This window comes from Brassica napus, chromosome C3 (assembly GCF_020379485.1).
Source record: "Brassica napus cultivar Da-Ae chromosome C3, Da-Ae, whole genome shotgun sequence".
In the NCBI taxonomy this organism is placed as follows: Eukaryota; Viridiplantae; Streptophyta; class Magnoliopsida; order Brassicales; family Brassicaceae; genus Brassica; species Brassica napus.
This window is the reverse complement of record NC_063446.1, coordinates 59,948,162-59,960,877: the sequence shown is the minus strand read 5'-3', so window position 1 is coordinate 59,960,877 and position 12,716 is coordinate 59,948,162. Positions and strand designations below refer to the sequence as shown.

The following is a 12,716-nucleotide window of genomic DNA, read 5'->3' as shown; positions in this document are numbered from 1 at the left end:
AGTAGTGTTTTAACATTTTTATTTTAATGCATTTGAAATATATATATTTATATTATTTTTATTTATATTAAAAATGAAAGTTATCTAAGATATTTGTTTTTAATTATTTTAATCTGTTTTCTTATAACATTTTAATAAAATTTCTGTAATTTGTTTGATTAGTTGTGTGATATATACTTATTTGATACATTTTTAAATGGATGCAATTTTTTGTTTATGAAAATATAAATAAAATAATTCATTAATTTAATTTAATTTATATCAAAAAAATAAAATGTTAGAATCAGTAAATTGACATGAAATAAGTATTATAATAAAAATAATAAAATAAGTATATATCACACAATTAATCAAACGAATTACATAAATTTTATTAATAGTTGATACCAAAACAGATTAAAATAATTTAAAACCAAAATTAAATAATATTTTATATAACTTTCATATTCAGTTAAATTACTTGTGAGGTACATCATATTTTAATTGATAAAAACGGGAGATACAAACGGTCTTTGACATCCACATCAATTTTTTGATCAATGATATTAAATTTGTGATGTTGCCTACATAACATAATTAAGTTGAGAGATGCTGTCATGCATAATATATACTTCACGTTACTAGGTATACATTAGTTTAGTTTACATGGTTAGCCATGTGATGGCCAATACTTCCTATAGTAAACAATCATTTTTCCAATAATATTAGCTTCTGGCGCATGGTAGAGACACTTAAATTTTATATTTTAGTTAAGAAGTTGGTACAGAAAAGAAAAGAACCCTTTATATGAGATCGTTAAGGTCATATTGAAGACGTAAACAAATGATACCCTGATTAAATGATAATTAGAACCACTTGCCTACAAAACTAATAAAGAATTAACCATCAATAGCTGGGTAGAGATAGAGAAAGATCAAGAAAGAATTTGGTTGGGTCGATAGGTTATGACTGGTCCGGGTTGTGTTCTTTTTAATTGGTTAACAGATTTTTAAATGGATTATAGTAGATTCTAACGTTTAATACACTGTTCTAGCTATTTAAATGATAGTGATGATGTTAAGTGTTAACTAACCGTCTATAGCTCACATATATCATCAAGCAGATCATTTATATAATTGGTATAGTTAAAACATATTTATTTTGTCTATATGCATGTGTATGATTCATGGAATTGGCAATCATCAGTGGCGGATGTAGGAGAGTTTATAGTTGGGGGCACCATCATAGAATTTGAACTAGTTGGGGGCACTATCAAAGGTTTTGGTAGAAGTAATTATCAAAGGATTAGTAAGAGAAAACAAAATATGAACCTGGGGTACGTGACCCGTTCCTATGAACGTACGTCCGCCACCGGCAATCATGTTTTCAATACAAACCATAAATGCATTCTTTCATCATATGATGAAGCTGCTTACACATCAATGCCTCTCTCGCGACAAGTTAGGAACCAGTCTATATGTAAAACCAACATAATGACACAAAAACTTAAACAATGTCTTCATTAATCAAATATTACAAGAACTTACAAAATTTAGAAAACTTGTTTAGCGAGTCACTAAACAAGCTGGACCCTTTTAGTGTACGAAGCACATGAAACAAACCTAAAAGTCAATGAAAATATTCATCGACAATTTAATATTCAGTATTCACCACCAATTGTATAAAGAAACACAACTGACCCACTCCAGTGCGTGGTTAACGGCAGGCAAACTATAACATTCCTCACGTCAACGAATCGCCGTTAGGTGATCTAACGGAACCCGAGTTTGACTTTGAAACAAACAAACCCCATCTATCCGCCCAGCTAACCCGATCCGATTTTCCACCCGACCCGACTACGTACCCGCTATCCATCAAATCAGCATCAAAGCTTCTCGTTCGTTTCAGCCTACGTCCTTTCGCCGCCATTATCCGCCTCCTCACGTCCTCCGGCAACCGCAGAGTAAACCTCTCGGTGCCACCACTGAGTCGCCCCATCGAGTGACCGGTGGAATTCGACCGCGGAAACTTACCGACGATCTCAGAACTCGGCCGCCGGTGGCGGCTTTTCTCTTCTTCCTCATCGGCCTCCGAATCTCCCCTAATATCAATCACGACGTGATCGCTAACCGGAGCTCGATCTTCCGCTCCGGTTTTAACCGGTTTAGCAGTTAGATTGAATCTGCAAACCGGACAAGTCGCGTGGGAGTAAAGCCAAGCGTCGATACAATCAACGTGGAAGAGATGGTTACAAACCGGAAGCAACCGAACCGTCTCGCGATCCTCCAGTTCGTTAAGGCAAATCGCGCATTCGAGATCACCGGCTCCGATCTTCGACTCCTTAACGGAGGAGTAAGCGAAGACGGGGAAGCTCTCAACCACGGCGTCTTCAAGTCCGCCTCGCCGTGAACATCCGTCGAAAGCACGGCGGCGGGAGTTTGTGTTGGAGTGTCCGGGCATAGCTCGCGTGCAGTGGCGGATGTAGACGGATAGTAACCCGAAGAAGAAAAACGCGGTGACGAGAACGGCGAAGACTGTGGTCTTAGACGGTGCGTGACCCGGTTGCAACTCGTCCTGACTCGGTGGCGGGAGCGATTGTGCATTAGCCACGTGGAGGACTATGATTAACTGAAAGATGATCCAACGGTGAGAAATGAAACCTTGGACTCGCGCCATCGTTCATTCGAAACGGAACCGTTGGATGGAATTAACTGCTGATTGCAAATGTAATAAGTTTTTTGTTAGTATGAAGGTTTATGCTATAGATATCAAATACGAAGACCGCAATTTATTTATATATACTTGGAGAGTAGAGCAGAAACAAGTAAAAGTTGTCTTTAATAATCTTCAAAAGGTTAACTATTATAATTATTTTTGACCTTTTGATTAGCTTAAAGTTTTAAACTGGCAACATTTTGTCAACTTGGGCTATAAGATAAGTTCGTTAATATTGCATTTTTTATTTACTCCACTTGTTTAATGAAATAGTCTAATCCACTAGATTGTGCTTCGTTTAGATGCTCATGTCTATCCACATGTTCAATGCATATACACGAATAGTTAGTCTCTTCGTTAGGGTCAAACTAATCAATGATTTGAGGTCAGAATGTATCGTCGTACAATTGCCTTTTCCTTGATTTCAGACAAGAAACTAACAAACAAGCCCACAGAACACACACAAGCTGATAAATGGTTTGTATAGCTCAATGATCCTAATGATCGTGACAACAGAAGAGACACAGAAGCTATTAACTGACTTATCCTTGAGGTTAAATGATTAATTGTAAATACTACTAGTATCCTATATTGAGTAACAAGTTGATGATTTTTTTTTAAAAAAATTGTTTGATATAAATGTTTCATTTAATTGCTTAAAACTATATTTTCAGGTATAACTTCAACCCACTCAGCTGTAATGCGCTAGCGCTAATACATTCATCAAAATTTTGGGCTAAAAAGGTCTTAGATATTTATGGGTTACAAAAGGGGATTGCAGAATCTCGATACTTCAAGTTATAAAATCCAAAGAGGCGTATATATGACATAATTTCAAAATATCTTTCATTCAAATATCTTAAATGTGTTTGAGTTATCTTCAAAGTGCGTGTGTTGATGCATCATGATCCAAGTTCATTTTATATTACTATCATGTTTTAAGCCGATCTTGTAGTTGCTTTAGTGTGTATATATTTTAAGTTACAAGTTGTTACGCTGTAACGTGTACGGAAACGTCAAACTAGACCTATTTTCAACCTGAGAACAAGACGAGAAATTGATTTCAGAATTCAATAACAATCTATAATAAAAGGAGCAGGCTTTTAAAAGCAACTACAATTTTGTGGTCCACTGTCTCGGACTGGATCATAAATGTGGAGGCCTGTCATCTCTTTACATCAAAGTTATTTTCACTCTCTCCCATTTGGACAAGAGAATGTGGGTCGCAAATAATTTGATCTCAACCTCAGTTGTAGACTTTGTAGTTATGTTATAACAGTTGATTCAACAACTAAAAATATTAGAAGTTAAGTGACCTAATATTTTGCGTTGTTTTTTAACTAAGAATATTAGAAAAGTGAAAGTTGATTCATGATGATGTTTAACGTCTGTATTAATTCACTTGTCTTTTTGAAGGTGGCCTTGAGCCCATAGTGTTGGATAAATTCAAAGAACCAAAACCAAATTGTCAGGTCTTTGTTCCCTTACCCACAGCCTTTTGCCCAACCCTTTGCTTTTGCCAATGAGATAACAGACAACCCACATATTAACCCTAGTTACATTGTAACTCTTTAGGTTAACTCAAGCTTTGTTTATTTAAAGAAAAGAAAGTGTGAATCCAACTTGTTCATATTGAATAAACAAAGAACCCTTGCGCTCTCTCTCTTCCCCTACACCATTTTCTTCTAAATAGCCCAACTAAGAGCTTCTCCTTCTCGGGATGTCTTAATCCATTTCTAAATTTTGTTCCTCTAAAGTATTCTCTTTTGTTTGTTTAGAACATTGTTGTAATGAAAAGTTAGAAGCATAAAACTAAAACTCAAGAAGAATTTAAACTTTTTTTGGTGTCATGAAGAGACTTAGCAGCTCAGATTCAATGTATGGTCTGATCTCCAATTCCACAGGTGCTTGCCGTCTTCTTTTTCAGACAAACTCATTTCGTTCTGTCTTTTTCAGACAAACTCATTCAATATCAAATTCTCATAATCTCTACTGTTTAGATCTTTGCTTCATTTTTTTTTCTTACAAACTCATTGGTTACTGACAACAGATGAGCAGAGTTTTCGAGGGTACGGACATAATTTCCAGTCTATGCTTGATGGTTACGAAGACGACAGTACAATGATGGAGGAATACTCCGGCAACCACCACATGGGTCAATCGGAGAAGAAGAGGAGGTTACGTGTTGACCAAGTCAAAGCTCTCGAGAAGAACTTCGAGCTCGAGAACAAACTCGAACCAGAGAGGAAAACAAAACTAGCACAAGAGCTTGGACTTGAACCTCGTCAAGTAGCGGTTTGGTTTCAGAACCGCCGTGCACGGTGGAAGACAAAACAGCTCGAAAAAGATTACGGCCTTCTTAAGAGCCAGTACGACTCTCTCCGCCACAACTTCGACTCGCTCCGCCGCGATAACGACTCGCTTGTTTTAAAGATTAGTGAACTCAAAGCTAAGATCAACGGAGAAGAAGATAACAACAAGGTTACGGCGGAGAGTGATATCTCCGCCGTGAAAGAAGAGAATGTTCCTTCGTCTCCTCCTGAGTTTATTGAACATTCCACCGGCTTTGACTACCGGCGAAGCTTCACCAATCTCTGTGACCTTCTACCGAACTCCACCGCCGTCGACGGTGGATCCTCCGACAGCTGCGATTCGAGCGCCGAAACCAGCTCCGAGAACGGAAGATTGACGACGCCGACGGTTACCGGCGGAAATTTATTTCAGTTCGTGAAAGCAGAGCAGATGGAGGATCATAACGACTTTCTGAGCGGTGAAGAAGCGTGTTGTTTCTTCTCCGATGAGCAACCACCGTCTCTTCATTGGTACTCCGCCTCTGATCACTGAACATGAGAATCGTTAATAGGAGGGCAAACCTGGAATAATCGAAAATAAAGAATTAATGGTCGGGTTATATATTACTCTGTAATTATGATTACTCTCGATGTAATTAACGATGTTCAGAGTATTAAAACTGAGATTAACCCCACTCTAGTCCCGATTGTATTCCTTATTTTCACCTTTTAATAATAACTAAGTTAACATCCGCGCCTTTCGGGATCAACATTATATATAAAAATTTTATGTATTAAATATTTTTACATATTATGAAATAATTAATATATATTAAATAATTAAAGTTCAGTAACTATTAAATATATAATTAAATTGGTGTGAACATATAAATTAATTTTATTTAATCCAAAAAATATTTTTTTTATATTTGATAGGATATGTAATTAAATTTAAATGATACTAACATAGATAATATATTTTAGTATATTTTTAATATTAATGTCTATTAAAGGATGATTTCTACTCATATAGTTTTTTCGATCATTTATATCTTTTATAGAAAAAAATCTAAATTACTGATAACAAAATTTTCATTGTGGGATTAATAGTTTTAGTAATTTATAATTTAAAAAAAAATTTGTCAATGATCGTTCAAAACTATTATCAAAAAAATTTGTTCAAAGTAAATTTTGAAACTAAAATCACTACAAGAAAACAGCAAAGATTCTGAGGGAAAAAATCGTCGGAATTTCGTCGGAATACCGTTATTCCGACGACATACCGACGAAACAAGTCGTCGGAAATAATTCCTCGGAATTTCTTCTTTCGTCGGAAATCCCTCGGAATTTTCCGACGGAATTCCGAGGAAACAAATTTCCGAGGAAATTCCGAGGACCATTATTTTGTCGGAAATGTCCTCGGAATATACCGAGGGAGAACTTCGTCGGGATATTTCCTCGGACGTTCATCGATCGATGCGTTTTAGACATATATACATCGATCGATAGGAATATACCGACGGAACTGTTCCCTCGGATTATACCGAGGGACATCTTCCTCGGAATATTCCGAGGAACACGTTCCTCGGAATATTCCGAGGGAACAGTTCCTCGGTATATTCTGAGGAACATGTCCCTCGGTATATTTCGAACGTTTTTTTTGTAAACAGATCGATCGATGGATTTATGTCCAAAAACGCATCGATCGATCGCGTGAAAAATATAATTAATTTCCTCGGAATGTAAAAAATATTAATTTTTTTAAAAAAATAAAATTTCTGAAATTTAAATTCGAAAATATGAAATTAAAATTAAAATTAAAATCATATTAATTAATATTCAAAGTTTCACAAATAAAATAAAACATTCCGAGTTTTTGGAAAAAAAAAATAATCTACGGGTCTGGCACGTCCGGGAACACCTCGTTCGGGTACATCCTCTGCATCATCTCCATCATTTGCTGGTTCAGCCTCCTCTGTGCCTCATAGCCCGCCTGTTGAGCCGCCATCTGGGTCTCCAACAAAGATATACGATCATCTTTGTCCTTCAACTGAGCCGTAAGTACTTCTGGATCAACAAAGGGCGGTGGTGCAGAAGAAGGAGGAACCGACCGGGTGCGACGACCCAAACCGACCAAACGTCCCTTTTTCTTTGGAACCGACTGAATAGAAAATAGCCAAATTTACAAATTTAAACCAAAAAATAAATGAATTGAACTTTAAAAAAAAAGAACTTACGGATTCAACGATTTCGTTGATTCGACACCGAGACAAGTTGGTCGAAGCCGTCGAAGCGTCATCCTCGGTTTGAAGCTGAGACACTTCGTCTACCACCTGAGTTTGGACCAGGTCGACCACGTCCCTCACAAGACCGTCATCAATCTGGCCGGTCTTCTTGTTGGTATACGCCCTCCTCATTAGGGCGAGATCATCAACCGGCTCGCCATCATTTTCTTCCGCCTTGAAAAAAAACATAAATTAAAGAAACATTAGAAATTAGAAGAAATGCACAATAAATTAAAATTCTGAAACTCAAATAATTGAAGAAAAAACATTTGAACTTACCATGCGATCTCCCAGAGTGGCAATAGATTGAGCACCCAAGTTATGCTTGTAGATGCCCTTCCCTTTACGGTCGCTCCTGCGGTTGGTGGAGTTGGTGGAAGAAGTTTCTTTCGTCTCTTCCTTATCCCAATGCGCACACAACTCCTTCCAGACCGTGTCGTTCATCGACTTTGGTACCTTTTAATATAAAAAAAAAATAGTTTATTAAATTTAAAAATAGTTTAATAAATTAAAAAATTGTTTAATAAATTAAATCGAACCTTATTGATTTCCCACTTTTTCTTCCACTCGTGGATCTGCTTCCCATAGTTGTCCATAACTTTATGGACGAAGTGGTGATAGATAAAGAGCGTCTCATCGGAATTCCAGTTGAACTCTTGCTGAAAAAAAAACACAATTAGTAAAAAATTAATATTAAAGATTAAAAATATAAGTAAAAAATTAGAATACTTACCGCAAACTGACGAAACCACAGAACCTGCTTTTCGGTAGGGAAGTGAGTGAAAGTCGGATGTCCCTTGTCGAGGGCCGAGTACATCATACGGTTGATCCATGCGCTGATCCCGTTCCCGGATCGGTTGAACCTAATAAAAAGAACAAACGGTTAATAATGAATCAAAATTTAAAGAAAAAAAAATGTTTAATTACCATGTTTGACCATGTCCATGTGGATACGGAGTGAGATACGGAAGATGGTCACGACCGGGCTGTTGAACCAAATCCGCAACACTCATCACTCCTGGAGGACCCGGAGGAGGAGGAGGAGAGCGGGAGCGGAGAGCAGGAGCGGGGCGCAGAGGAGCAGGAGCGGGTGCAGCAGAGGGAGATGTATGGTAGGAGCTGTGGGGCGAAGGGGAATCCTGAAAATGGGTGGAATCCCGAGACTGGCTCCCCGTACCACCACGACCACGACGCTGTCGAGGCCGGATCTGATCATCATGAGACCTGTAAATTAAAAAAAATATATTTAATAAATACAGAAATATATAAATTATTATTTTTTTTTAAAAGTCTCAAATAATTTAATCACAAAAAAATATTATAGATATTAAAAATATTTAATAAATATATAAAATAGTTCTAATAAAAAAAATAGTTTTAATAAATAAAAAATAGTTCAATAATTACAAAAAATAGTTTTAATAATATATATATATATTAAAAATATTTTTAAATCCCAAATAATAGTTTTTAATCAAAAAAAAAGTTGTATAGATATTAAAAAATGTTTTGTAAAATCCAAAAAATCGAATTTATATACAAAATTTTTTTGTAAAATCCAAAAAATCGAATTTATATAGAAAAATCGTTTTGTAAAATACAAAAATCGATTTTATATACTAAAATCGATTTTCTAAATACAAAAAAATAAAAAAATAATAAAAAAATTATAAATCAATTCAACAAAACAAATTATTCAACTAAATCACAATTCTAAACCTATTATACAACCAAAAATCACAATCCTAACCAATCACCTTAACAAAAATCTATCAAAACTCCACAAAAACCTAACAAATAGAATCTAAGAGAGTGGGATAGGGTCCTTACATGATTTGTGTAAGAAAAGGGGGAGATCGCCGGAGATATCGTCGGATTTCAGGGGGAAATCGCCGGAAAAAAAGAGAGGAATCGCGCAGAGGAAGAAGAGAGAAATGGGGAAGAAGAAGTGGCTCGTGGTTATAAAACCTAGGGTCCGACGGACATTTTCCGTCGGAATTCCGTCGGAATTTAATTTCAATTTTCGCGAAATATTTGCCCGGTAAAATGAAAATATATGCCGAGGAAATTCCGACGGATAGTAAAGTATCCGTCGGAATTTCCTCGGAATATTCCGAGGAAATACCGAGGAACAGTGTTTGGGGTTTCAAAACATCAATTTTTTTGGGGTTTTTCATTTGTTATACAATTGTAATGTATACCATTGAGGATTCTTTGTATAGATTAGCATAAACCATGAAATAACAAATTTCAAAACTAATTGAAAGTATTCCCTATACCATTCATTAAAACGTATAAGTGTTTCTCTTATGTTGTGGGATTTCGTTCATACAATCGGAAAAGTGTTAATTAAGGGGTAAGGAACAAATTTTAGACTTCATAAGTAACGTAAGACACTTAATAAGGGTTATGTAGGTGTTATTCAAACCGCAAAACGTTTTTTTCGGTTTACAACCCTATTTCCTCGGAATTTCCTCAGACTATTCCGAGGAAACCCTTGTCTTCCTCGTAATTCCGTCGGAATATTCCGAGGAAATTCCGAGGAACTAGTGTTTGGGGTTTCAATCTTGTATGTTTTTTATAAACGCATCGATCGATGCGTTTGTTTAGAAAAACCCATCGATCGATCACCAGATGGACGAAAGCCGTAAGAATGTGATCGATCGATTGGATTGAACAATCGATCGATGGAACAAATCTGAAGCCTTCCTCGGAATATCCTCGGAAAATCTTGTATGTTTTTTTATAAACGCATCGATCGATGCGTTTGTTTAGAAAAACGCATCGATCGATCACCAGATGGACGAAAGCCGTAAGAATGTGATCGATCGATTGGATTGAACAATCGATCGATGGAACAAAATCTGAAGCCTTCCTCGGAATATCCTCGGAAAATCTTGTATGTTTTTTTATAAACGCATCGATCGATGCGTTTATGTGGAAAAAACGCATCGATCGATGGTGTGCGAACAGAATTATAAGGCAAAACCCGACCTTTTTGGATCTAAACCTCAGAACTCTCATCCCCTCCGATTTCCCCTATAATTCGCCCCCCCCCCTTTTTCTCTCTCTATAATCATCCGATTTGAACAATTTTGGGCTCTATTCCCCTTGATTTTTCGAGCTCTACCTGATTCCTACACTCGTTTTCACCCTAAGACAGGTATACTCCGCGAATCTCCACATTCTGAAATCGTGTTCTTGAGCAATTTTTTGGGTTTTGTGTATTTCTTATTTCCGTGTTGATTCCTTGATCAAATATGCATGAAACAGATGTTTAAACATGGAATAGAACACAATTGTCTGTGATCAACGAGTTTGTAACAGGATTTGAGATGATTTACGGATTGACAATTTTTTTGAATTTGGTTTTTTTTTATCACAACTCGATTTCGCTTTTCATTTTCATGTTGCTTTGAGTTCTTAATTGATTATAACCATGTTGAGAGCAATGATTCTATTTTGTAGAGAATGAAGCGCACAAAAATGTCAGCAAAGAAGAACCCACAAGAAGAGGGTTCGTCTCATCTGGAGAAGCAAAGGCCAAAGAAGTGGGATAAGTCTGATACCACCCACTACAACAACATGAAGAAGGTAGCCGTTCCGGCTACACAACTAGCATGTCCTGAGACGATGACAATATTGGGAATCCAAGCAGACATTGAAGGACTGTTCCAGAACATGGGTCTAGGCCAACTATGCAACCTCAACGAACCCACTTATCCGGAGTTGGTACGCCAGTTCATAGCATCCGCATACGTCACCCGTCCCGATGATAGGCATCAGGAAGGTTTTCTGGCATTCGTAGTGCAGAAAGTATACTATGAGGTAACTTTCACAGACCTCTGCGGACTATTTGGATTGAGTGCAGGGGAGAGGACATCTGGTCTTTATTGGACTTCAGAGCTGTTGAACTTCTGGGAAACGATTGGCACAGGGGTTTATAGATCTTCTCAGGCAAAGGAGTCACTTATCCGGAGCCCAGTACTGAGATATGCCACACGCCTCATTGGCTCATTGCTATACGGGACAACCACAGCCGCATCAGTCACGCAATGGGAGTTGTGCCTCCTGTACCAAGGTGTGAGGCATTTGCTACCGGCATTTGGAAACTCTACATTCCCACCTGCTACTGCCTTCAACATGGGAGCGGTGCTGGCCGCAAACTTAGCAGGATACAAGGGGAAAGTAACCAAAAAAAGAGCAATGCATGTGGATTTGGTGCAGTGATTACTCGGATCCTTAGACATGTGGGTGTAGACTGCAAGAACCAGGAGGTAGCACTGGACAGATCGAACAACATTGCTTGGAACTACCTGGATGTCATTTCTCTAGTAAGTAAGGAGTTCATAGCTGGTCCCCACTCGAGGATCCATCGGGATGGTCCTTACGTCTACGTATTCCAGGACCGAGCGAAGAAAACACTCTACTGCCACCTACCTCAGATCGGTCTCACTTCTCTACTTTCAGAGGCTGCAGTTGAGTTCCTACCCCCTGCTACCGCACTAGTAGACAAGCCATCCTTCTTCACGCCAAAATATCAGACCAAAGGCAAGGGCGTGGTTGATGAAGAAGGAGAAGATGAGGCTGCACAAGCCATTCCAGATGATTCACAACCCCATCAGCTACTCCCATCAGACTCCAGCCAGTACAAGCTGCAAGAGCTTCCACCGAACGCCACTTCGCGCCAGCAACAACATTGGAGAGATCAGAGCATAAAGACAAACAACGACATGCTACACAAGATCTGGGCTGCCATTTCACGTATCAGGCCGTGTCGTTGCCAAAAGGATGATGTAGTTCATCGGGACAACTCTCCATCCACCTCTGGTTCGGGTTCGAGTGGTACACACAGGGTAAGAAAGAGGTCCAAGAGACCCAACGATGCAGGAACATCTGGAGCAGGAGACGAGGAGTAGGAGCTATCACCATCTATTTTATTTTCTTTTCTATTCTAACGTTTTATGGTCTTATTTTCTGTTAATTTTGAACTGAGTTTTTTTTTGGGTTTCTTAATTATGAGTTCGTATTTCTTTTACATGGTTTCTTCGTTTTATTTGGTTGTGTTTGAGTAGTTTTTAATTCGTATTCAGCTTTGCCTTGCTAGATAAACCAAATAACTATTATCGAGGAAAGAGGTTATATCAAGTGTTCCTCGGAATTTCCTCGGTATTTCTTTAAAAAAAAAACAAATAAGTTCAATGGTAGTCTGTTTCCGAGTCATCATCACCAGATGAATCTGAATCTGGATCTTGGTGAAACTCTCCAATCACTGGTTCATCCTCTACGTGAACGACGGCTTCCTCTCCAAAGTCGGTTAAATCGACTACAAGGCCAACTCCAGCTAAATCTTCTGCTGCACTTAAGTTGCCGGATGTGCTTGGTTGTAGTGGGTCTTCCAGCTCAGAACTTCCCTGAACTCGGCCTCTCGGGTTGAGTCTTGTAA

At 38.0% G+C, this 12,716-nt stretch overlaps 2 protein-coding genes across 2 annotated transcripts; one reads left to right on the top strand and one right to left on the bottom strand.

Moving 5' to 3' along the window:
- Positions 1-1,473: 1,473 nt before the first annotated feature.
- On the bottom strand, positions 1,474-2,758 carry LOC106359924 (RING-H2 finger protein ATL32). The gene has a single exon (XM_013799543.3). It carries the CDS (start codon positions 2,653-2,655, stop codon positions 1,723-1,725), a length of 933 nt encoding a protein of 310 aa, XP_013654997.2. The 5' UTR covers positions 2,656-2,758; the 3' UTR covers positions 1,474-1,722.
- A 1,535-nt stretch (positions 2,759-4,293) lies between these two features.
- On the top strand, positions 4,294-5,685 carry LOC125584012 (homeobox-leucine zipper protein ATHB-16-like). Its single transcript, XM_048751706.1, has 2 exons — positions 4,294-4,598; positions 4,745-5,685. Exons 1-2 carry the CDS (start codon positions 4,544-4,546, stop codon positions 5,536-5,538), a joined length of 849 nt encoding a protein of 282 aa, XP_048607663.1. The 5' UTR covers positions 4,294-4,543; the 3' UTR covers positions 5,539-5,685.
- The last annotated feature ends 7,031 nt before the right edge of the window (positions 5,686-12,716 follow it).